The sequence below is a fragment of the Oncorhynchus kisutch genome, linkage group LG28, assembly GCF_002021735.2.
Source record: "Oncorhynchus kisutch isolate 150728-3 linkage group LG28, Okis_V2, whole genome shotgun sequence".
NCBI classification, from domain to species: domain Eukaryota; kingdom Metazoa; phylum Chordata; class Actinopteri; order Salmoniformes; family Salmonidae; genus Oncorhynchus; species Oncorhynchus kisutch.
Genome location: NC_034201.2, coordinates 31615999 through 31642820, shown reverse-complemented (window position 1 = coordinate 31642820; position 26822 = coordinate 31615999). Strand labels below are relative to the sequence as shown.

Here is a 26822-nt window from a genome sequence, read left to right as displayed (position 1 = left end):
TAATGTCCCATAAATACTTTCATATTTTAAATTCTTCAGCATTTTGCTTCGATAGGCTATCAATTTATGATGTGGAAATGTCTCAATGTATTTATTTTGTCTCAAAGAGTCTCTCTCTCACACCATCGCACAAACACACCCTTTCTGGGCGGTGCAATGCTTAATAGGCTATACTCTATCTATCCTGAGGGAGTTGCAGTGATCCTCCTAGCTACATTTTCCCCAGCAGATCCGAGCAGATTAGATGTGTTTGTCATTGGAAAGGGTTTCATTTCTATAAAGTAAGTACTGTCTATCAACAGATAACAGATTAACATATATATTTACTATTAACAGATGGTTGTTCTAAGAATAAGGAAAGCCCACAAAAGACGTTATGCACTTCTATGTTTGAGCATTGTTGGCTTCATCATGTACCGGTACCTAGGGTAAGTAAGATAATAATATTTGACTTATTATTCATTCTATGGCATGTTTTATGAGCATGAATTGATAGCCGGAAAAAATATTTTGTCTTCACTTCAATGATTAGCCCTACTCTGAAGTATTGGACTTTCACACAGTGCCCTTTTCTATCCAGTATGTAAAAAGGATGAATACAACTGTGTGTGGTTTCATGCATATCATTTCTTGATAGTGGATAACACAAAAGTACCTTATTTTATCCATATTATCTATTTATAAGATTGGAGGACTATGTCCCATCTGGAACTAGCCTAGAAAGGAGTACTACTTGTGTGACCTGTATTGTTCAATGTTTATTGACCCAAATCAACGTGACACGGACAATTCTTGCCTAGTACTGCGCCCGGAGGCAGGAGAATGAGCAGGAGAGTAGGTTTGAGTGCCAACTCGTCCCAGTTCACCTTGGAGGGAGAAACATTCCGTATTCTGGGGGGATCCGTCCACTACTTCCGGGTCCCTAGAGCCTACTGGAGAGACCGCCTGATGAAAATGAAGGCTTGTGGCATCAACACCCTCACTACGTAGGTAGCATACAATCACTAAGGCAATCACTACCTTTGACCATCTGAAATGGCATGCTATTCATAGAGCACTACTTTTGTCCAGAGTCCTATGGGTCCTATGGGTCCTATGGGTCCAAGTAGTGCACTATACTGAATAGGGTTCCAATTTGGTCATAACTTAAGCCTACAGTACAATAGTTACTCATAAAATAAAATCTAATTTTATTTGTCACATGTTTTGTAAACAACATGTGTAGACTAACAGTGAAATGCTTACTTACAGGTCCTTTTCAAACAATGCATAATTAAAGATAAAAATAAATACATTTGAAATAGTAAACCGAGGAATTGAATAACGAATAACAATAATGAGTAAAAAAACTTTGTCTGTACACAGGGAGTACCAGTACCGAGTCGATGTGCAGGGGTACAAGGTTGTTTATGTAGCTATGAATATATACAGTAGGTAGGGGTAAAGTGACTAGGCAACAGGATAGATAATAGACAGTAACTGCAGTATATGTGGTGAGTGTGAAAGTGTTTGTGTGAGTGTGTGTGTGTAGCATCAGTATGCATGTGTGTGTGTGTGTGTTCAGTGTGCCTGTGGCATCAGTATACATGTGTGCGCATGTTATGTGTGTGTGTGTGTGTTGTAATAGTTCATGACTGGTCATTTGTTGGGCGATAATGAGGAGCATTCTGTTTATCTTGCAGATATGTACCATGGAGTTTACATCAGCCAGAGAGAGGGGTTTTCCACTTTCAAACAGAGTTGGATTTAGAGTAAGGACCCCCTGTTCCTCCTCTTCACCATTTACAGTTGAACGTTTGCAGCTTTCCATTGCTCTATACAAACACAAACAATTGCCTTTCATCTTATTTATCCCCCCTGGCATTAATACTCAAACGACTGAAATGTATTGGCAATTTCATTCTACATCTTTTGGCATCAGGTGTTGTTATTACTCGAACTGCCATGCTCATGGGAGTGATTAGCAGATGCACTATCCAGACAACATCCAATGCATCTCCACAACAACAGCGCTTGCTGTGCAATTAATGGCACTGAGGTCAGGTCACATGATTTATCATGTTTCCAGGGGACTTGGGTTCACACCAATTTCATGTTTCTATGGTTCACAGAATATTTGCAAATCTGATGCTCAAGTGAAACTTACACTCCAAAATCATACCTCAGTCCAGAAGTGGGCTTATTTTTATATCTGAAAAGTACTGACAATCTTTGGTAAAGAGTGATGTCCCTGTTTTTGCCACTGGTGTTGAGGTGAAGTAATTGGTGTACCTGACTGATTATAACTCTTCATTGTGTCTTGTTTTCCCAGAGCCTACATTAACTTGGCTGCTGAGGTAGGACTCTGGGTGATCCTGCGTCCAGGGCCATACATTTGCTCTGAGCTCGACCTAGGAGGGCTGCCGAGGTCAGTCAGCTGTCGGTCTATCTATTTGTATGTTTGCCTGTCTATCTGTCTGTCTAACCTTCCATTTTTAAACCACTGCATTTGGAGTTTGGTGAAATTGAGGCCAATGGAGCCATCCATTTTGAATAGGAGACTCTGTCCTACACTACTTTACTGCTGAATTGTCTACTCTTAAGAGCCAGGACATTTCTGAGGCAACATTCCTCAGTAAATGTAATAAGGAAGTCGGAGCGTGTAAATGTGTTTTGCACAGAGGCACTTGATCTAGCAACACAAGGTACCATTTTGATTGTAATATGCGACCATGGGGACCAGGGTAAACAACTTATGCTATACCCCAGGGAGGAGTGGATTGACTGTCTTCTACCTTTCTGTCCTCCTGGGAATATGACTCAACAGTTCATGAACAGTGAGTTTCACTGACTACAACACCCCCAATTCTCTTTCTCCCTGGCAGTTCTAATAATACTTTTCCACTCTCTTTTCTTCCCTCGGTTAAGTTGGCTTCTTCGTGACGAGAGTATGAGGTTGAGGACTACTCACCCAGGATTTGCTGAGGCAGTCAACACGTTCTTTGACAAGCTCATTCCAAAAGTGGTTCCTCTACAGGTCATTACTTGGTTCCTATTCAAATAGAACCTGGCTGTAGCCAAACTAAAGCTATAGCTATGGAATACATTAACGGTATAATTGTCCTATATCATTTGAAAATGTATTTTTGCTTTTTTCAGTTCAAGAAAGGAGGGCCCATCATTGCTGTACAGTTGGAAAATGAATATGGATCATTTGCAATGGATAACACTTACATGCCTTTCATCAAGGAGGTAATCATACACACACACACACACACACACACACACACACACACACACACACACACACACACACACACACACACACACACACACACACACACACACACACACACACACACACACACACACACACACACACACAATGTAATTACGGTATGTATGGCATTATCCAATGAGGTTTTATAATGTATGGGTCATGTCCAATATTGGTACTCACTACTGTGTTTCTTCATAGGCTCTACAGTCCAGAGGAATCAATGAGCTCTTACTGACGTCAGATAACCATGAGGGATTAAAGGAAGGGGGTGTGACAGGAGGTACAGTTTATCATTACAGTTGACGCACTTACAGAGTCCTTATTTTACACCGTCCTTGTGTCCACATTCCCTGATTAAAGTTCTGCTGTCATTTTACAGTATATTCCTTTCATTCCAACCTATCTTATAGTAATCAGAACAGTGAATCTACAGAAACTAAATCAGGGGGACATCAAGTATTTGAATGCTATTCAGGTACGTCTCATCCACTCCACTTGCTCCTCATCTTCATATTAAAACATTTTCAACAAATGCTTAGCAAAGGTTACTAGGAAGATCAGCAAAGTATTTATACATTGGCCACGTTTTAAAATGACACAAGTCTGTATTGATCATGTGTATGTTGTGGACTGTGTATTTATGCATGGCAGCCCAATAGCCCCATGATGGTGATGGAGTGCTGGACAGGCTGGTTTGATGCATGGGGAGACCTCCACCATGTCCTCGCTCAAGAGGGTAGGGTTGTATTTTTAAGCTTACTTACTTACTTAGGCTTTGTCATGGTCCCTCCATTTCTCCCTGTCCTGAACCTCTTTACATGTGTTTACCTTCATCTTTCCAGTATATGCAGGATTCCGCAATGATTTAAAAGTAGTAGTCAGTGAAATGACTTATTCTGTAGTTTTTCAGACTGTGGAGTTTTTCTGAAGCTGCTATTCATGAACATATTCTTTTGCCTGTCATTTCCACATTAACATGCTTCTCCAAAATGTCAGTTATTAAATTGTTTGATATCTGCGATGAACATGAATGATCTCTTTGTTCGTCAGATATGGTTTCTGCTGTACGGGAGATTCTGAGACGCGGCATGTCCATCAACCTGTACATGTTCCACGGAGGGACTAACTTTGGCTTCATGAGTGGAGCACTGACAAACCCAATCTACAAGGCACTAATCACAAGCTATGGTATCTTATCCAGATATGTATTACAGGTTTTAGCAGCATTCCAATTTACACTAGTGGCAATGTGTTTTGAAGTTTCCTCTCACAAATGAGTTTTGTATTGTATTATCTTGTATTGCACATTGCCACCAGTGAGTGGCAGTGTGTACCAACATGTCATAAGAGATCTTCTCTGTCCCGACTGATGATTGCTGTTATCCAGATTATGATGCACCTCTGTCCGAATCGGGAGAATACACGCCAAAGTATCACCTTCTCAGGGATCTATTCAGTCAGTACCACAGTAAGTTGATCACTAAACGTAAAAATAATAATTAAATAGCCCGACTTTTGTCAACTTTAAGGGCTGGTTTTCCAGACCAATAGAGAATCCCCATTGGAAATGTGTTCAAATCCAGGGTTAGTTTTACTGTAACCTGAGTCTGGAAGACTGTGTGTGACCTCACTGTCTGATGACTCCCTTGTCCTTGTGTGTCGGAGGTGAGAAGCTCCCTGATATGCCAGCCCTGCGTTGGAAGGAGACGTATGAGCCAGCCATCATGTACCAGCACCTCTCTCTGTGGGACGCCTTGACCTTCGCTGAGGAGGTATGCGTGTACATATGTGTGTGTGTGTGCTGGTCCATGTGTAGGTCGGTCTGTGTGTGTGTGTGGGTCTGTTTGTGCCTCTGTGTGCATATGTGCATATGTGTGTATGTACTGTATTCGTGTGTATGCGTATGCATGGGTCAGATCTACACCAAACTTACGCTTCACGACTGTGTGTGTGTGTGGCTCTTTATGTCTCTCTAGCCATTTAAATCACCAACCCCAGTCAACATGGAGAATCTCCCAGTGAACAGTGGGAATGGCCAGTCCTATGGCTATACCCTCTATGAGACCATTATAACCAGCGGAGGCTCCCTCAAGTCTGGAGACAATGTACGGGACAGAGCCCTGGTGGGTCTACACATCCTATAGACACGATGTCTTGTTAAAATTTAGAGTTTATGACACAGTTCTATCACATTTTTTTTATTCAAATGGTCCTGTTAATGTGGAAATCTATTATGATTCTCTTATGATAAAGAAGCTGGTAAAATACAGTCACGTTTGAAGGCATTTATTTGACAGATATGAAGTTTGTTTTTAGGTGTTTGTGGACAGACACTACATTGGCATTTTCAAGCATCAGAATCTGGAGCTAGCGGTGCCTGATGGAAAGGTACTACAACATGAACACGAGGCCTACTGGAAGCTACTTCCAAATAGTACCTACAAGCTTTTCAAACTTTCATAATTGTCAACAACAAAAAGTATGGAGCCAAATAATGATTTAATATTCTAACTACAGGAGAAACGGACATTGAGCTTACTGGTTGAGAACTGTGGACGAGTTCACTATGGGAAAGCTCTAGATAAACAGCGCAAAGGTGCACACCTATTTTGCCTATATTATTCTACTGTAGCAGAAACCGATAACAATGTCCTTATTTTCAGCTTTGATGCCTTTTTATTGTCTGTGTTGTATTTTAGGTCTCGTAGGTGACATTCTATTGAACAACAGTCCTTTGAGGGACTTCACAATATACAGTCTGGATATGAAAACCAGCTTTATTGATAGGTTTGTATATTTTAATTTTCAACTTGTAGTACTTGTAAACAATCAAGTTCATAAAAAGTCATTTTTATGAGCTTGAGCACTACAGATACCAATCAAGTAAACCAATGTTTGCGTGTGAACATTTCATGGAACACATTTCTGATGGTGGCCCACTCTTTGATGGTATGCATGTACATATTAAACCGTGTGGCGTTAATATATTTGTGACTATACCTTGAGTAATATCTATTTCAGCCTCAACCAGGCGCCTTGGATGTCCCTTCCACACGTTCCCAGTTTCCCTGGATTCTTCCTGGGAAGAATGTTTACCTACGGCTATCCAAGTGACACCTTCGTCAAGCTACCAGTGAGTAAATACAGTCATATTATACTGTGATACTTTGGCTGTGACACTTGTTATGGTGTGTGTGCTTCTCTCTGATGCTATTGTATGTTTGTTATCGTGGAAGTGGAGCAGGGAAGTCTTGTGATTAAGGGCCTGATTTTCAGACTTAGGAAATGCACAATGAGCTCTTTGGGAGTGTCTCCCTTATGCAGACTGAATATATTGTATTAAACCGCTGAAAAACCTCCCACTTGCTGGCAAGTAGATTTCCTCATGGAGTTTTCATTCAATGGTGTTTTCAGTACATTTATCTAAAGCCATCCCTTTAAATACGGTGTACCATTAATGATACTTTTTTTATAGACTCAATATAATATATTGAGATAACGGGTTCAGAATATTAGGGATCAATGAAAGAAAGCCATCTAAACATATACATAGTCATGTCACGTTCTGACCATCGTTCGTATGTGTTTTCCTTGTTTTAGTGTTGGTCAGGACGTGAGCTGGGTTGTTGTGTGTCTGGTTTGTCTATTTCTATGTTTGGCCTGATATGGTTCTCAATCAGAGGCAGGTGTTAGTCATTGTCTCTGATTGGGAACCATATTTAGGTAGCCTGTTTTGTGTTGGGTTTGGTGGGTGATTGTTCCTGTCTCTGTGTTTTGCACAAGATATGGCTGTTTTTGGTTTTCCACATTTATTGTTTTGTAGTGTTCGTGTTGATCTTTTTTTTGTTATTAAACATGAATCAAAGAAACCACGCTGCATTTTGGTCCGCCTCTACTTCACCTAAAGAAAACCGTTACAAGTCAGAGCTTGAAAGGATCTGCAGAAAAGAATGGTAGAAACTAATAAATAATCTTTGCAGGGCTGGGGCAAAGGGGTAGTCTTCATCAATGGTTTGAACCTGGGGCGCCACTGGTATATCGGCCCCCAGCAAACACTCTACCTCCCAGGACCTTTTCTCAACAGTGGAGTAAACCAGGTAGGACTCACTACAAGCACTTAGTCAGCAACATTATGGTCAAATAAGACATTAAAAGAGATCATACATGGTCTTAGGTTCTTAGTCTTAGGTTCACAAAGTTGTGTTTACTTACAGTCTCGTTCAGTCACCCTCATGTGTTTCTTCATCATCTTCTTTTTCATCAACATCATAATCATCATCATCATGCAGGTCATTGTGTTTGAAGAGCAGGAAGCTGATTATAAAATCACGTTTGAAGAGACTCCTGATCTGGGCATGGCTGTGGACATTCAGTAACTGAATTCCCAAGCTACTGTACTTTTAATAAACAATAATACTGGATGGATCTTATTTTAAATTTTTCTCTGGGACCCAAAATGCTGTACATTGTATGGGGATAACTCACCATACATATTGTTCATCATTTTATTGACGTAAATATCATCCAAACTGGATTTTTATTGAATCTATTAATGAGAACAAAATATCACAGCCTAAAAACAAAGCTATTTTCAACTGGAATCATTGTGTTGGCTAAACAAGTCATCAACGTCTGTATGTGTCATGATGACAAGTATTTTGGTTATAACAAATGGCATGTCATGTTAATGATAGCATTCTGGTGACCCTTGCTTCCAAACAAAATGTTATACCTGTATCATCTGACCACTGATTGATAGACTACAAGAGCTTCAGCAGTTTTATTTTAGTATTCATCATGCATCAAATTGGCAAATATGAGTTAGTGTGCTGTATGTGCTTGGCACTTCAATAATGTATCTTCCCTGAGACCAGGACTGTATAGGACTGATTAATACAAAATTAAACCAATGCTATGATTTTGAACAGAAATTAAAATATCAACAAGAATAATAAACCACGTCAAAGAAGGAAAGCAAAGAGATGCTGACATACTAAGTACATTCTAAGTGCATTTTTATGATGGTATTTACATATAAATATTACAGTGGCAGTTTACAATGCAGAAGTATTCCTTCTGTTTACCTTTGAATATCAAATCAAAGGTCAATAAGTGGCGTTTGGGGTCCAGACTGGTCAGAAAATGACATACTGTATCAAGGGAAGACTATTACTGGCATGTAATCCTGTGACTGTAGTATGTGTTGTGAAATAATAATATTGCATTGACTAGCATTATAACATTTATTTTTTATTTTTTAAATAAAACGATTTCACTGGCAAACGTCCTCACCTATTTTCTGTTGGAGGTGAAACAGCATTTCACACCAAAATGAACATAGGCAGCAGAGCCTGATCTTAAAGTGCTGATACAATCAGTAGTGTTATGTGATCAGTAAAGCGGATGGACAAATGGACAAAAAACAAACAACCAAAAGTCTGTGTGCATGTGCGTCACGCATTTGTATGTCTGTACACTGTGCACGCCTATCTGTGTATGTGTATGAGACGTGTCCTAATTAGTGATTTGAGGGAGTGTAGCTGTCTGTGTCTGTTCAGTGTTTTACAGTGGAACGTGGGAAGGGTTCCTGTCCTCTCCAGATCAGTCTTTCAGTCAATGCTGACTCGAGTCAGACAAGGACCCCTTTATCCAGGTCTGCTCCACACCCTAAGAACAGTCCGCTCTACGACAAAGGGAGCCCAATCACCAGCAAACAAGGGCCATTCGGGTCCCCTGATTGGTCCGGTTTGGTCCAGTACCTAGTTTTAAGGATGTTGATTGGACAGTTGGTTTGTGTCGGCTGGGTTGACAATGCTTCTTATTGGCTACTGTAAGGAATTATTGACAGTAGTCTGAACCACCGACAGTCTTTTGTCTTAAGCTGCACTCTGGCGACTGGCTAGCTCCTCGTATACAGCTTCCATCGATGCATCAGTAAAACGCTTAGCTAGATACAGTATCACCTTCTTTGAAGCTATGCTTTGATATTCTACACCTGTATTGATACATGGCTTTGTGCTGCTTGTAGTAGACAAGGTGGCTGTCTGACTCCCTTTACAGTACTATTACTGTAAATACATGTTAAACTCCAATCCTGCCCACCTGCCTTGTCTTTTGTCAGTCCGTTTGGAATGACAGTCATATTTATTAATAACTCAATGGTGTAAAGTATATGGGCTTAGGAGATAAAGAAAATACATAATTAAGAAATAATTTCAGAGTTACATTTTCATTAATACCAAACATTGAGATAATTGTTTAGGCAACTGGTTTTGAAGAGGGGTTCATAGACATTAAACCATAAAAATAGCTTTTTAGTATGGATCATTTGTCAAGTTTTTATTTTATGAAATCATAACATCCCTGTTATACAAATTCAGACAGATTCGGCAAAGATTTACTCTATGAATAATAAAATAATGTTACATGTTTTAATATAATAATAATAAGCTCACAGAGGCTCGGATAGACAGGTTGGCCCTCAGACATAAGGTTGCAAAATTCTGTTTGAAAAACCTGGGAACTTTGGGAAAGGTACATAATCCCAGTCAATGTAAAGCGTTCTTATTACCTGTGTTGGAAGAAGTTTCATATCTCCACGTTGGAGTCGGTAAATCCTTTCTCTCCCTCATTCACCAGAACAGGTTTCTCTGTCCTAGTGTGCCATACAAGTACCTGGTGGGTTGGGGGGTGCAAGTTAAAAAGGTGGAGAAGGTACAGCTGAAAGCATGTTTGTACCAGTTCAAAGATCCACAAATCTTTGCGCACCTTTTTTATCGTGTTTTTGAAGATGTTTGTATTGTTGTAGAGAGCGGAAGTATGATTCACTTGCTAGATTCGCACTGATATTCAAACATGGTCAACATTTGGAGTGCAGAACTGTGTGTGCGAGTGTGTGAACACAGGTGAGATGCAAGGGGTCTAAAACACATGGGTTGATGAAACAACATGCATTTTCGAAAGCAGTTGATCGGAAGTACATTTCATGAGGCAAAATGTAAAAAATGTTGAGGAATAAAGGCCTTAGCAACTGAAAGCCTATTGAAATCCATACAGTAAGAGCATTATTCTCCTCCATTTACAGTGGAAAAGAACAACTAAAAGACAAGTTTGCTTCAGTGACTTCCTGTGCTGTGCATACCACTATTTGTTATGACCACATTTTCAGAGCACCAAACTAGTTGAAATAAAGTCACTACAACAAGATTATAATGTCAGTGTAATATCAGCTGTAACCAATATAATTGTCTACTTGTCTTGTAATGGTCAACAGTCACAACACACCTCTTTAATATAATAATATTATATGCCATTTAGCAGACACTTTTATCCAAAGAAACCTTACAGTAGTGAGTGCATATATTTTCTTATGGGTGGAATCAAACCCACAACCATAGCGTTGCAAGCACCATGCTCTATCAACTGAGCCACACAGAACAACTATCAGTTCCTCACCTTAGTGCAATTAGCAGCCTTGGGCTCCAGGTCATTGAGGGTGACCAGCTCCCGCAGTAAGCTGCTCTCCTGGTATCCTCCCTTGACTCCCCGCAGCTTGAAGTAGGCCTGAGGTTTAAAGAGAATGAGGTGGAGGTTCACCGCAAACCCAGCCATGTCTATGGCAAAGGGTCGGTGGGGGTCAAACACAGTCTTCCATCCATACACCTTGCCCAGGGTGTTGACCTTAGGGGACTCGTAGCGCAGGCCGCCCACAAAGGCTACAGGCCACACCGACACCTTCCTCGTTGAACGCATCTACACAAGATGAAGGAGAGAGAGGGTTGTTCCCATAGAGATTTGTATTCTATATGTAATTATATGGTTGAGTCATTGGTTAGAGAAGGATTACCATGTGATCAATAAGTATTGATTTTCCAGTATATTATATTAATTATTTTATCATGCGCAAATAGGCAGGTGTCAAGTGATGCCTATGTTTTTAGGCTGTGCATTTACCTAATGGAATACTGTAAGGATTCATGTTCTTTATGTCATTACACAGTTAGTGTGCACTGAAGCCAAAATGTAGCCTATTTTGGTAACTCAAGAGGAAACAACTCTGTACTGCACAACATCTCTCCCTGTTCCACTCACCTCCTCAAACAGCTCCAGACTGTAGGTGTTGTCATCATCTGCAAAGTAGACGATACCTGGCTGGCTGTGTCTATTATTGGAGCTGAACGTCTCTCGGAGCCAGCGCAGGGCCAGGTTCCTCTGCATGGTTCCCCGGGGTATCCTGGGGTCCCTCGTGTCCCCACGCAGCTTATAGTTCCTGGGTGTCTCCACGTTGAGGTGAGTGTAGTTCTGGCTTGTTTCCCGGAGAAGCCTGGTGACCAGCGGGGTTCGTCTCGGAGAGTCCTCCACCAGGATCCAGTGCAGGTTAGGCACGTGGAGGAAGGTGTTGGCCAGACGTGTCAGCTCTGCCTTCTGGACCGGCCGGCTGTAGGTTGGGGTGACGACGTGGAGGGTGGGGAGGACATCAGACCAGGGCGGCGGGCGGCTGTAGACGTATTCGGTGTGTACCACCTCCACAATGTCCTTGTTGTTCTCAGAGGAGCAGGGCTTCTTGAGGGTGAAGGTGTTCCGGGAGTCTCGTCGACTCTCATGTCTGTCATCTAGGAGAAGGGAAAGAAAGCTGGTATTGTTGGTATAATAAACTATTATAGACTGTTTAGGAACTGTATGTTTCCAGAAAGATGGCCTTCGTAGAGAGTAAGGCAAGATCTAGTCGTGCAAATAGTTGTACATAGTTCTACAGTTGTATAGTTGGACTTACCCATATGTTATGGAGTAAAAAATTTTAACAAACGTATCATTCTGAAATCTAATGTCATGCTCTTTTGCGCGACATGTATTCTTTTGCGCGACAATATAATATACTCATCACTAACTTATAAAGGAATGAAGTAGTTGTCAGACTAATATGAGTTAGTTTAAGGTGTGAATCCGAATAGAGAAATACACTACATGACCAAAAGTATGACATTTCATTCCAAACATTTCATTCCAAAATCCTGGGCATTAATGTGGAGTTGCCCCCCCCCCCCCCCTTTGCTGCTATAACAGCCTCTACTCTTGGGGAAGGCTTTCCAATAGATGTTGGAACATTTGCTGTGGGATTTACTTCAAATTCAGCCACAAGCGCATTAGTGAGGTTGGCACTGATTTTGGGCGATTAGGCCTTGTATTGTAACCAAGGACAGATTTGTATGCACTCCCATTCTGTGAGCTTGTGTCGCTCCTAGATTTTTCCACTTCACAATAACAGTACATACAGTGGACCGGGGCAGCTCTAGCAGGGCAGAAATTTGACGAACTGACTTGTTGGAAAGGTGGCATCCTATGATGGTGCCATGGGGGGGCTGTTCAGTAAGGCCATTCTATTGCCAATGTTTGTCTATGGAGATGGCACGGCTGTGTGCTCAATTTTATACACCTGCCAGGAACGGGTGTAGCTGAAATAGCTGAATCCACTAATTTGAAAAGGTGTTCACATACTTTTGTATATATAGTGAAATTCAATTTCGCGGACCATACATGTTGTACTGATAGAGCTCAAATTGATAGCGACCTCATACCACGGTCTCACAAAATGACAATTTTCCTTCACACACAGGTGAGATTTTCAGCTCATCATGAACAAAAACATATCCCCATTGTCTTAAAAGTCTTGCAATAGAGAATGAAGCATCTTCTGATAAAATGTTAAGTGGGGGAAAATGCCCCAAAAATCAGCTGTAAAATCAGGGACATGTGTAGACGTTGTTATTTTTAATCATGTCTCTAAAGTGTACTATATAAAGAGGAGCATCCCATAATAAGCAAAAATGGTTTCCTTTACTAGAGAGACTAACCATGAAACCCCCCTAGGTAAATGCAGGAACGACTTTTACCCTTTCGAGCAGCTAGCAAGGGGTTGATGGCACCCTGATGCCAAACAGTGATGAGTAGCGTCCAAGGCAACACGATCAACACGATGGCCAGAATGTCTCGTCTCTTCGGCATCTCCGAGGTCAAACCTGAGCCACGTCATTACCTGCAACACACAACAGATGGGGAGTGTTATGTGCTTAGTCTCCTTTACACTTTTACAGTTCCCTCTGGAAATATCGTTTTGATATTGGCAACACATTAACAGTCTACTTACAGACATGTTAACATATCGTTTTCCTCTGTTTTCACATGCAATGATTATTGTTAGCCAATTGACCTGTTAAGGCTAAGAGGTAGGGCTGTAAGCATTGGTTAAACTGCCAGTAACTGCATGATTCATGTGCTCATACTCCATGCAAGCCTCATAACTTGTCATCAGAATATATAAACTCAGCAAAAAAATAAATGTCCTCTCACTGTCAACTGCGTTTATTTTGTGTAAATATTTGTATGAACATTACTAGATTCAACAACCGAGACATAAACTGAACAAGTTCCACAGACATGTGACTAACAGAAATGTAATAATGTGTCCCTGAACAAAGGGGGGGGGTCAAAATCAAAAGTAACAGTCAGTATCTGGTGTGGCCACCAGCTGCATTAAGAACTGCAGTGCATCTCCTCCTCATGGACTGCACCAGATTTTCCAGTTCTGTGAGCCCTCACCCTCCGATCCAACAGGTCCCAGACGTTCTCAATGAGATTGAGATCCGGGCTCTTAACTGGCCATGGCAGACACTGACATTCCTGTCTTGCAGGAAATCGCGCACAAAACGAGCAGTATGGCTGGTGGCATTGTCATTTTTTTATAATAATTTTTTTACATTTTTATTTCACCTTTATTTAATCAGGTAGGCCAGTTGAGAACAAGTTTTCATTTACAACTGCGACCTGGCCAAGATAAAGCAAAGCAGTGCGACAAAAAACAACACAGTGTTACACGTGGGATTAACAAAAGTACAGTCAATAACACAATAGAAAAATCTAAATACAGTGTGGTCAAATGGCGTAAGGAGGTAAAGCAATAAATAAGCCATAGTAGCGAAGTAATTACAATTTAGCAAATTAAGACTGGAGTGCTAGATATGCAGATGATGTGCCAGTAGAAATACTGGTGTGCAAAAGAGCAAAAAAAAGGAGGAGATCCCTCAGGAGACCATCCGCCACCTCATCAGGAGCATGCCCAGGCGTTGTAGGGAGGTCATACAGGCACGTGGAGGCCACACACACTGCTGAGCCTCATTTTGACTTGTTTTAAGGACATTACATCAAAGTTGGATCAGCCTGTAGTGTGGTTTTCCACTTTAATTTTGAGTGTGACTCCAAATCCAGACCTCCATAGGTTGATAAATTTGATTTCCATTGATTATTTTTGTGTGATTTTGTTGTCAGCACATTCAACTATGTAAAGAAAAAGGTATTTAATAAGAATATTTCATTCATTCAGATCTAGGATGTGTTATTTTAGTGTTGCCTTAATTTTTTTGAGCAGTGTGTATATATATATATAGTGCCTTCGGAGAGTATTCACTTTTTCCACATTTTGTTACGTTTCAGCCATATTATAAAATGGATTAATTGAAAAAAGAATCCTCAGCAATCTACACACAATACCCCATAATGACAAAGAAAAAACTGCTTTTTAGACATTTTTGCAATTGTATTAAAAATTAAAAACAGTTCGTAAGTATTCAGATCCTTTGCTATGAGACCTGAAATTGAGCTCAGGTGCATTTTGTTTCCATTGAACATCCTTGAGGTATTTCTACAACTTTAATGAAGTCCACCTGTGGTAAAATCTATTGATTAGACATGATTTGGAAAGGCACACACTTGTCTATTTAAGGTCCCACAGTTGACAGTGCATGTCAGAGCAAAAACCAAGCCATGAGGTCGAAGGAACTGTCCGTAGAGCTCCGATACAGGATTGTGTTGAGGCACAGATCTGGGGAAGGGTACCAAAAAATGTCTACAGTTCCTCCAAGAACACAGTGGCCTCAATCATTATTTTTTTTGTGTGTTTAAAAAAATATATGTTTTTCTCCCCAATTTCGTGGTATCCAATTGTTAGTAGCTACTATCTTGTCTCATCACTACAACTCCCGTACGGGCTCGGGAGAGACGAAGGTTGAAAGTCATGCGTCCTCCGATATACAATCCAACCAAGCCGCACTTCTTAACACAGTGCGCATCCAACCCGGAAGCCAGCCGCACCAATGTGTCGGAGGAAACACCGTGCACCTGGCAACCTTGGTTAGCGTGCACTGCGCCCGGTCCGCCACAGGAGTCGCTGGTGCGCGATGAGACAAGGATATCCATACCGGCCAAGCCCTCCCTAACCCAGACAACGCTATGCCAATTGTGCGTTGCCCCATGGACCTCCCAGTCACGGCCAGTTACGAGACTGGGCGCGAACTGGGCTGAAAAAACCTTGGATCATTGTTACTCTAACTTCCACGACGCATATAAGGCCCTGCCCCGCCCTCCTTTCGGAAAAGCTGACCACGACTCCATTTTGCTGATCCCTGCCTACAGACAGAAACTAAAACAAGAAGCTCCCACGCTGAGGTCTGTCCAACGCTGGTCCGACCAAGCTGATTCCACACTCCAAGACTGCTTCCATCACGTGGACTGGGATATGTTTCGTATTGCGTCAGATAACAACATTGACGAATACGCTGATTCGGTGTGCGAGTTCATTAGAACGTGCGTTGAAGATGTCGTTCCCATAGCAACGATTAAAACATTCCCTAACCAGAAACCGTGGATTGATGGCAGCATTCGCATGAAACTGAAAGCGCGAACCACTGCTTTTAATCAGGGCAAGGTGACTGGTAACATGACCGAATACAAACAGTGCAGCTATTCCCTCCGCAAGGCTATCAAACAAGCTAAGCGTCAGTATAGAGACAAAGTAGAATCTCAATTCAACGGCTCAGACGCAAGAGGTATGTGGCAGGGTCTACAGTCAATCACGGACTACAAGAAGAAAACCAGCCCAGTCACGGACCAGGATGTCTTGATCCCAGGCAGACTAAATCACTTTTTTGCCCGCTTTGAGGACAATACAGTGCCACTGACACGGCCTGCAACGAAAACATGCGGACTCTCCTTCACTGCAGCCGAGGTGAGTAAAACATTTAAACGTGTTAACCCTTGCAAGGCTGCAGGCCCAGACGGCATCCCCAGCCGCGCCCTCAGAGCATGCGCAGACCAGCTGGCCGGTGTGTTCACGGACATATTCAATCAATCCCTATACCAGTCTGCTATCTCAAGGCCATCAGACTGTTAAACAGCCGCTGCCAACACACTGACTCAACTCCAGCCACTTTAATAATGGGAATTGATGGGAAATGATGTAAAATGATATCACTAGCCACTTTAAACAATGCTACCTAATATAATGTTTACATACCCTACATTATTAATCTCATATGTATACGTATATACTGTACTCTATATCATCTACTGCATCCTTATGTAATACATGTATCACTAGCCACTTTAACTATGCCACTTTGTTTACATACTCATCTCATATGTATATACTGTACTCGATACCATCTACTGTATCTTGCCTAAGCTGCTCTGTACCATCACTCATTCATATATCTTTATGTACATATTCTTTATCCCCTTACACTGTGTATAAGACAGTAGTTCTTTTTTTGTTGTTGGAATTGTTAGTTAGATTACTTGTTGGATTATTACTGCATTGTCGGAACTAGAAGCACAAGCATTTCACTACACTCGCATTAACATCTGCTAACCATGTGTATGTGACAAATACAATTTGATTTGATTTGATTTGAACCCAGAGTCTCTGGTGGCACCGCTGGCGCTGCAGTACAGCTCCCTTAAACACTGCGCCACCCGGGAGCCCTCTCAATCATTCTTAAATGGAAGAAGTTTGTAACCACCAAAACTATTTCTAAACTGAGCAATTGGGGGAGAAGGTGACCAAGAACCCGATGGTCACTCTGACAGAGCTCTAGAGTTCCTGTGTGGACATGGGAGAACATTCCAGAAGAACAACAGTCTCTGCAGCACTCCACTAATCAAACCTTTATGGTAGGGTGGCCAGATGGAAGCCACTCCTCAGTAAAAGGCCCATGACAGCCTGCTAGGAGTTTGGCAAAAGGCACCTAAAGATTCTCAGACTATGAGAAACAAGATTGTCTGGTCTGATGAAACCAAGATTAAACTCTTTGGCCTGAATACCAAGCATCACGTCTGGAGGAAACTTGGCACCATCCCTATGGTGAAGCATGGTGGTGGCAGCATCATGCTGTGGGGATGGTTTTCAGGAACTGGGAGACTAGTCCGGATCGAGGCAAAGATGAATGGAGCAAAATACAGAGAGATCCTTGATGAAAACCTGCTCCAGAGCGCTCAGGACCTCAGACTGGGGCGAAGGTTCACCTTTCAACAGGACAATGACCCTAAGCACACAGCCAAGACAATGCATGAGTGGCTTCGGGACAAGTCTCTGAATGTCCTTGAATGGCCCAGCCAGAGCCAGGTCTTGAACCCGATCGAACATCTCTTTAGAGAGACCTGAAAATAGCTGTGCAGTAACGCTCCCCATCCAACCTGACAGAGCTTGAGAGGATCTGCAAAGAAGAATGGGAGAAACTCCCCAAATACAGATGTGCCAAGAAGACGCTATGCTGTAATCACATCCAAAGGTGTTTCAAAAAAATTACTGAGTAGAGTAAAGGGTCTGAATACTTATGTAAATGTGATATTTAAAAATGTCTAAAAACCAGTTTTTGCTTTGTCATTATGGGATATTGTGTGTAGAAGAAGAATATTTAATTAATTTGATAATAAGGCTGTAACGTAACAATGAAGTAAAAGTAAAGGGGTCTGAATGATTTTTGAAGGCACGTTATATATATTTATTTCCCTTTGTTATTTTTAACCATTTACATTGCAGACTGAATTAAAATACACATGGTCTAAGCTCTGAATATGGATTGTTTTGTGATGCCTAGATATAGTAGATGTGCAAACTGAATCTAACTGATAGGTACTGTAGATATAACAGTCAGGCCACTTTTTCAAATGCTTGGCAGCTCTGGAGTTTGTCCTCTGAATGCCATAGATTTGGGGGACTGACAGCAAGTCTCAATGCATGCTCCATGGTGACAGAGACATCACGAAGAGCCTCGCGTGCGTGTGCGTGTCCACACACACACACACACACACACACACACACACACACACACACACACACACACACACACACACACACACACACACACAAACACAAACAAACAAACAAACAAACTCACTCACTCACTCACTCACTCACTCACACTCAGTGAAGGAGCTGGACAAGGACCAAACCATAAACCACACTGGAAGAAGCAGGGATCCTTACTAATGGAAACCACTGGGGATGGCCTTGTTACATGTGAGAATGGCCCGGTAACTGTAAGCAGGCCACCCATAAACTCTGGTTGGACCATGCGGGTGGTTCAGTCGGCAAAGCATTTGCGGGTCTTTTAATAATCAAATGCGGACGCTTATCAAGGCAGCCATATTGCCTCTGCTGTGAGCTGCTTGTTGCAATACTATACAGGCTCTCAGCCACAAAGTCAATGGGATGGGTGTAAAGTCCAATTGCCATCGACAATGGTTGTGGTACAGTAGGACACCTGGCAGTAGGACAATAGGACACCGGGCAAAAAATGCTCATTCATTAAATATGAATAAACCTTTACCATATCATTAATGGAGACATTCCCCACAACCTTGAGTTCATGTATATTACCGGTATACAATATGGGTGGATTGCACAGGAGACTGCTGAGGGGAGAATGGCTCATAATAATGGGCGGAACGGAGCAAATGGAATGGAATAAAACACCTGGAAACTGTGTTTGATTTATTTGATACCATTCACTTATTCCAGTCAATACCACGAGCCTGTTCTCCCTATTTAAGATGCCACCAACCTCCTGTGGTGGATTGCAGATTGAGGAACCAAAAGGGTCATTTTGCTGATGAATGTATCCTGATCATGAATGCATTCATGTTGTGCAGCTCAATCTCATCAACTTGAAGTCTAGACTACAACAATATTATTATATGTAAAAAAAAAATATAGAAGCCAAGATAGGACCTCAACCATTTTTTAAAGCTTCAAATTGAAATAGAGCCAATCCATCAAGTCAAGACGAAGTACAGATGTACTCTCTTAATTTGATCACAGGCAGCATAAAATGCACAATTTTGTCTATTCAAGGTTTAACAGGAGGGAAAGGGGGCTCATTTAGCACTTAAAAAGATTGAAAGCTCCTTGTCATCTATTTAATGAACAGCACCAGTTCACCCAAACTATATATACAGTTAAAGTCGGAAGTTTACATAGACCTTAGCCAAATACATTTCAACTCAGTTTTTCCACAATAATCAGAGTAAAAAATTCCCTGTTTTAGGTCAGTTAGGATCACCACTTTATTTTAAGAATGTAAAATGTCAGAATAATAGTAGAGAGAATTATTTATTTCAGCTTTTATTTCTTCTTCTTCTTCTTATTTCTTTCATCATATTCCCAGTGGGTCAGAAGTTTACATACACTCAATTAGTATTTGGTAGCGTTGCCTTTAAATTGTTGAACTTGGGTCAAACATTTTGGGTAGCCTTCCACAAGCTTCCCACAATAAGTTGGGTGAATTTTGGCCCAATCCTCCTGACAGAGCTGGTGTAACTGAGTCAGGTTTGTAGGCCTCCTTGCTCACACACGCCTTTTCAGTTCTGCCCACAAATTTTCTGTAGGATTGAGGTCAGGGCTTTGTGATGGCCACTCCAATACCTTGACTTTTTGTCCTTTAGCCATTTTGATCATAGAAATAGATGCTGCTTCAATATATCCACATAATTTTACTTCCTCATGATGCAATCTATTTTGTGAAGTGCACCAGTCCCTCCTGCAGCAAAGCACCCCCACAACATGATGCTGCGACCCCCGTACTTCACGGTTGGGATGGTGTTCTTCGGCTTGCAAGCTTCCCCTTTTTCCTCCAAACATAATGATGGTCATTATGGCCAAACAGCTCTATTTTTGTTTCATCAGACCAGAGGACATTTCTCCAAAAAGTACAATCTTTGTCCCCATGTGGAGTTGCAAACCGTAGTCTGGCTTTTTTATGGAGGTTTTGGATCAGTGGCTTCTTCCTTGCTGAGCGGCATTTCAGGTTATTTGGATATAGATCATTTTGTACCCGTTTCCTCCAGCATCTTCACAAGATCCTTTGCTGTTGTTCTGAGATTGATTTGCACTTTTCGCACCAAAGTATGTTAATCTCTAGGAGACAGAACACATCTCCTTCCTGAGTGGTATGACGGCTATGTGGTCCCATGGTGTTTATACTTGCGTACTATTGTTTGTACAGATGAACGTGGTACATTCAGGCGTTTGGAAATTGATCCCAAGGATGAACCAGACTTGTGGAGGTCTACATTTTTTTTCTGAGGTCTTGGCTGATTTATTTTAATTTTTCCATGATGTCAAGCAAAGGTAGGCCTTGAAATACATCCACAGGTACACCTCCAATGGACTCAAAATATGTACATTCTTCTAAAGCCATGACATCATTTTCTGGAATTTTCCAAGCTGTTTAAAGGCACAATCAACATAGTGTATGTAAACATCTGATCCACTGCAATTGTGATACAGTGAATTATAAGTTAAATAATCTGTCTGTAAACAATTGTTGGAAACTTTACGTGTATCATGGACAAAGTAGATGTCCTAACCGACTTGCAAAATTATAGGTTGTTAACAAGAAATTTGTGGAGTGGTTGAAAAACTAGTTTTAATGACTCCAACCTAAGTGCATGTAAACTTTCGACTTCTGATATCAAAACACTCAGACAGGGGTCTTTTTGTGTTAAATCCCAGTCTCAGTGGGGAAATCCACAATGTTGTCGGCATTAACGACCGTCACAAGGTGGGAGTAGGACAGGAAAGATGCTTTAGGTTAAGGTTATAAATATGTCAGCATGGAATACAGTGGATTGTTGTCCATTTTAAATGTTAAAGAGAAAGTAGACTAATGTATTGGTTTTAATATGTGAAGTGCAGATATTTTTTGCATGCATACAGCATGACACAGCATCATGGAGTGTTATCAGTGCCAATTATAAAATACAATAATTACTGTGATTGTTTTCAATTAAAATGGTCAAAAAGAAACAAAAATAGATGCTTAGCAAAGAGCAATTTCACTAGCAAGAATTTTGCTAGGACTGTTTGGGAATGGTCTGAGTGGGGAGGGGAAACTGAAAACTTCTGTTATTAGACAAAAGATATGGAACTCTCTTTCTTATTGGTACATTAACTAATTTACTGCATGGTGATGTCACCGTGGAAGGCCACAACTCCATCCCACAAAAACAGGCTCAATTTCAGGCAGTCTTTTCAAACAGCTCTTACACTAAACGGGCATCACAATTTCACAGTATCATTTCAACCTCATAGTATGGAAATATATATAAAACACAGGAAAATCACATTTTTGACTGCACTGGTCAGTAGGAACCAATCTTTGTGTTCCCATGAGTGGTCTGCATGGGCATCCAAGCAGGTACAGAATCATCATTATAAATACTACCTATTTGTGCCACAGGCCTACATGACATGTAGTTCTCAGGTCAATCCAATTGGATCAGTCCCTGAACCTGGACAGCAGGTTAAACATGCTTGACTTATTGAGATCATAGAAATAGAATCTCTAGAACAGACATCCCCATGTGTGTCAACACTCTATGATGGTGGTCATTATTTTCCTGTGGTTGAGATTGGGACTGATTCCAAAATAAGAGGGAAATCAAATGCCACAGCAACTCAAACATGAATGACTCGTCATACTCACAAGGACATTGGATCTGCTGCTCTTCTCAGGGAGGCAAATCCTGTAGTGTCTGGTGATGGTGCTATAGTGTGTCAGACGGGACCCATTAAGTCAGCTTCCTCCTCTCTCTCCAGTAAACTAGACAAAGTGATTTGCCCCACTGAGAAGCTATGAGTCTGAGCAGGCTGATCCGGGCTGTGCGTTCGGGCGGGAGTATTCGATCCACCGGCAGCAGGGTACTCTTCCTCAATGCCAGCCCCTGTGGAGACAGAAGAGGTCATCCCTCTGGAAGAATGCTGCTTCTCATTCCTAAAACAAAGGCTGTGATTGTTGAAAGCTGATGGAAGGAGAAGGGGGGGGGCATGGTGGGACAATGGAATAAATCACGTAAAAAATGTCACAGCCCTCTGAACGGAATTTTAGGGATGAGGCATTGAAAAACAAAGCGAGTGATGCATAACATTCAGGTCTTTCATCTGCAGTACAAGCAGCAGTCACATGGGTAGTCAGACAGACAGTTGTGTCATTTCTTTTCATTCGCTTTCATTTCCTGACTAGCGTTATGAAAGGGCCACATTCTGAGCAGAATTCCTAAAGCCCCCAAACTGCCACATATTTGACATGGTAAAAATAATCCTCTAATCGAAGGAATTTCACAGATGGTAAAAAAGAAAACCGACTATACGAGAGGCAGTACAGTGAGACATTTCTAAATTGGATCAAGATTGGATTGAAGAACATGCTGATAGTGGTAATTTAGCTGGAAATGAGCTAAATACTTTTGGCATGGGGATTAGAATACTGTTGTTTCTCTGAGGAGTGCATGCAGCAGGTGTTTTGGATGAGGAGGAACTGTCTGTGAACTCCCTTCCCTGTGACAGACTAGACCAGTCGAGATCAAAGCTACTGTATTAAAATGGCAATGTGAAATAAAAGAGTACTCAGAATGAGTGAATTAGTCATTTTAAGATAAATTGTTCATCAGTGAAGTAATATAAGATTATATTGAATGATGTGTCAAATTCTGTATATGCTTTGGACTCGATAACCTCTTCAGCAAAGAAAACATTTGTCAGATTTCTTCAGAATTTGTCACAAAAAAAAACAACAACAACAACTGTTGACATGTTTGAAATCTCACAACCCATTTATTCTTTAGTACCAGACTGGTGAGACAGACAGCATCAACTTCTTGAAAAGGCATGCACCCCGTCTCAGTCTCCTTTTTTGAAGAAGATATTTGTTAGGGTATTTTACTTTAAGGGCCATGACAGAAGACGATGGAAGGCATCTCACAAAATAAGATTACAGGATGACAGAGAGAAGGGTATCCTTGAAAAACTCCAAAATCTGATTCTGGCAGTTGGCTCCTGTTGAATGACAAGTCTGTCTTATTTCCTAACAAATGTTATAATTTCATTTTATTCAAAAAAAGGCTTTGTTAACCTCATTGTGCGAGAAAGTCTTCTCTTGAATGATGATTTATTTAACCAGTGTTGGGGAGTAATTTCCTAAGTGTAATTCAACTAGCAATTGAACTCCATTTTGCAGTAGCTTGGTGGTAGTTTAACTAAATTTAAATCTTTGTAGTGTTTTCTTTGTAGTAACTTGTAACTTGTTTGTCATGTAGTGTAGTACATATTTGGCAAATTTGACATGGTAAAAATATTTTTCTCTCTCCCTGACCACTGGACTAACTTGATGCACTCACTCTCTGACTGTTATACAGATCTCACTGCACTGTTATCATCTGACTCCAGAGAGTGATGTGTTCTTGCAGTCATGTTTCTTACCTTTGTATTATGACAATCAGATACTACTTTTTCTAAGAACTTTAGTTGAACAAACTATATTTCTCTTAAGGGTTTCTTAACTGTAGCTCAACTTCTTCCAGTGTGAAGTACTTGGTAGCTTGATAAACTATATTTTCAAAGTAGATTTCCTAAAACTGATTTAAAACACACATGAATCACTAGAATTTGTTTGTTTTTCTCATCCAATTGCCTTGGGTCAATTCACTCAAGTCTTCTAATTAAAGCAGTTGGATGCTCTTAAAACAAGCTCTGTTCATAGTAAAGGGCCAGTTTCAGGGAGAGATAACAAACCCATCACTACACTGCCGATACCACCCATTCTTCGCTCTTAGTTGGAAAAGACTTAAAAGTGTGTTTCTGCATTCCTGTTTCAGTGAAACTCCTAATTTTGATCGTAGCAAATAGAATGTTTTGACAACAATTGCTTTCTCCAATATTGCCAAGTTAGAAGGAACAAAAATGTTGCACAACTGGCAAAAAAGTGGGTATGTGGTAGCATTGGCTTCTACCACCTCTGTCCACTCTGCCATTCTCCCATTGCTTGTTCATTACAGCTCTTCCTTCGCCCAACAGTCTGTATCCCTGGTATTATTCCTCCCATTGTAAAGGGATATAGCCACGGTCAGCTGGTCTTGTGCCCGCTCTGTGGTCCCAGTTGCAATAAAACATCTGCAATTTATCCAGAAGGAGCAGCATCTACACATGCTCAAACTACTTTCCTATTAGAGCACTAGTGTGCTGCACTGAATGTAATGCTTTAGGTCTGGGTGTTTGAGTACTCTATCATGCTACACGATACCAGAAATACATTCCATAGAAATGACTCATATCTTCTATTCTTTTGTAGTTGGAGACAATTTAAACAATTGTTCAGGATATAAAATGAGTCATTGTTTTCTGACTTTTTTTTTAGAGCCACTGAGTATGTGAAACCTACTCTTGAGTTGAGACCAAGTGGAAAAAAGCTTAGGTACAGAGAACAAAATATTCTATATATGTGGCATTTCTCAAGATAGAATATCCTAAACACAATTTACAGTATGATTTAAGAGAACTGGAAAATCAACTGCTACACATAAAATTGTATTTGGAGCCATATTGGAATTCCAACATTTCCAACGTTTATCTTCTTCCATCTGTCTCAGCCCAATAATACAAATACAGTATCTCTTCCTCTGATAAATATCTCTCCATGCTCTATTTAATTATTCAGGTAGGATATGAGAATACAACCATAAATGAACCATGATCAATGTCTGCCTTCTGTCAAGGTTTCTGAATGAGGCAACACATTGGTAGCTGAGTACTGTAGTGATATATAAATAATAGTAATCATCTTCATTACTTGGATTAACTGAAAGGTATAGTATATATATATGCACACAGTGGGGAGAACAAGTATTTGATACCCTGCCGATTTAGCAGGTTTTCCGACTTAGAAAATACAGTGCCTTGCGAAAGTATTCGGCCCCCTTGAACTTTGCGACCTTTTGCCACATTTCAGGCTTCAAACATAAAGATATAAAACTGTATTTTTTTGTGAAGAATCAACAACAAGTGGGACACAATCATGAAGTGGAACGACATTTATTGGATATTTCAAACTTTTTTAACAAATCAAAAACTGAAAAATTGGGCGTGCAAAATTATTCAGCCCCTTTACTTTCAGTGCAGCAAACTCTCTCCAGAAGTTCAGTGAGGATCTCTGAATGATCCAATGTTGACCTAAATGACTAATGATGATAAATACAATCCACCTGTGTGTAATCAAGTCTCCGTATCAATGCACCTGCACTGTGATGTGAGAGATGCAAACTCGATCCCAACCTTTAAGTCTTTACTGAAGACTCATCTCTTCGGTGGGTCATATGATTGAGTGTAGTCTGGCCCAGGAGTGTGAAGGTGAACGGAAAGGCTTCTCTGCCTCTAACCCTATTACAGGGGCTGAGTCACTGGCTTACTAGGGCTCTTTCATATCCCTAGGAGGGGTGCATCACTTGAGTGGGTTGAGTCACTGATGTGATCATCCTGTCTGGGTTGGCACCCCCTTGGGTTGTGACGTGGCGGAGATCTTTGTGGGCTATACTCGGCCTTGTCTCAGGATGGTAAGTTGGTGGTTGAAGATATCCCTCTAGTGGTGTGGGGGCTGTGCTTTGGCAAAGTGGGTGGGGTTATATCCTTCCTGTTTGGCCCTGTCCGGGGGTATCATCGGATGGGGCCACAGTGTCTCCTGACCCCTCCTGTCTCAACCTCCAGTATTTATGCTGCAGTAGTTTATGTGTCGGGGGGCTAGGGTCAGTCTGTTTTATCTGGAGTATTTCTCCTGTCTTATCCGGTGTCCTGTGTGAATTTAAGTATGCTCTCTCTAATTCTGTTTTTTTCTCTCTCTCGGGGGACCTGAGCACTAGGACCATGCCTCAGGAATACCTGGCATGATGACTCCTTGTTGTCCCCAGTCCACCTGGCCGTGCTGCTTCTCCAGTTTCAACTATTCTGCCCGCGGCTATGGCACCCTGACCTGTTCACTGTGATTACTATTATTTGACCATGCTGGTCAATTATGAACATTTGAATATCTTGGACATGTTCTGTTATAATCTCCACCTGGCACAGCCAGAAGAGGACTGGCCACCCCTCATGCCTGGTTCCTCTCTAGGTTTCTTCCTAGGTTTTGGCCATTCTAGTGACTTTTTACGAGCCACCGTGCTTCTACACCTGCATTGCTTGCTGTTTGGGGTTTTAGGCTGGGGTTCTGTACAGCACTTTGATATATCAGCTGATGTAAGAAGGGCTGAATACATTTGATTTAGACTGGTGGAAATCTGTCCTTTGGTCTGATGAGTCCAAATTCGAGATTTTGTGCTCCAACTGCAGTGTATTTGTGAGACGCAGAGTAGGTGGACAGATGATCTCCGAATGTGTGGTTCCCACCGTGAAGCATGGAGGAGGAGGTTT

General features: G+C 41.2%; 2 protein-coding genes across 4 annotated transcripts in view; one reads left to right on the top strand and one right to left on the bottom strand.

Moving 5' to 3' along the window:
* The first annotated feature begins 213 nt into the window (after window positions 1-213).
* Window positions 214-8651, top strand: LOC109873410 (beta-galactosidase-1-like protein 2). Of its 2 annotated transcripts, none has more exons than XM_020465066.2 (19): window positions 214-428; window positions 801-986; window positions 1683-1751; window positions 2312-2407; window positions 2908-3016; window positions 3139-3231; window positions 3458-3539; window positions 3670-3734; window positions 3911-3995; window positions 4310-4447; window positions 4647-4727; window positions 4925-5031; window positions 5236-5382; window positions 5576-5647; window positions 5777-5855; window positions 5959-6046; window positions 6281-6392; window positions 7240-7356; window positions 7549-8651. In XM_020465066.2, the coding sequence occupies exons 1-19, from the start codon at window positions 337-339 to the stop codon at window positions 7633-7635; spliced, it is 1905 nt and encodes a 634-aa protein (XP_020320655.2). In that variant the 5' UTR covers window positions 214-336; the 3' UTR covers window positions 7636-8651. The 2 variants fall into 2 exon arrangements, with proteins under 2 accessions (XP_020320655.2, XP_031664337.1); XM_031808477.1 differs by having other exon boundaries at window positions 239-428; window positions 5236-5364.
* LOC109872460 (galactosylgalactosylxylosylprotein 3-beta-glucuronosyltransferase 1) overlaps window positions 8025-26822 on the bottom strand; it is a 45929-nt gene continuing 27131 nt past the window's right edge. Inside the window, exons 2-7 of one of the 2 annotated variants that reach the window (XM_031808479.1) lie at window positions 22075-22312; window positions 13150-13292; window positions 11351-11871; window positions 10715-11011; window positions 9831-9934; window positions 8025-9018 (exon numbers count right to left, since the gene is read on the bottom strand). In XM_031808479.1, the coding sequence (XP_031664339.1) occupies window positions 9848-9934; window positions 10715-11011; window positions 11351-11871; window positions 13150-13261 (1017 nt within the window). In that variant the 5' untranslated portion in view covers window positions 13262-13292; window positions 22075-22312 and the 3' untranslated portion in view covers window positions 8025-9018; window positions 9831-9847. Of the gene's footprint in view, window positions 9935-10714; window positions 11012-11350; window positions 11872-13149; window positions 13293-22074; window positions 22313-26822 lie in introns of both variants that reach the window. The other variant, XM_020463676.2, reaches the window with a different exon arrangement.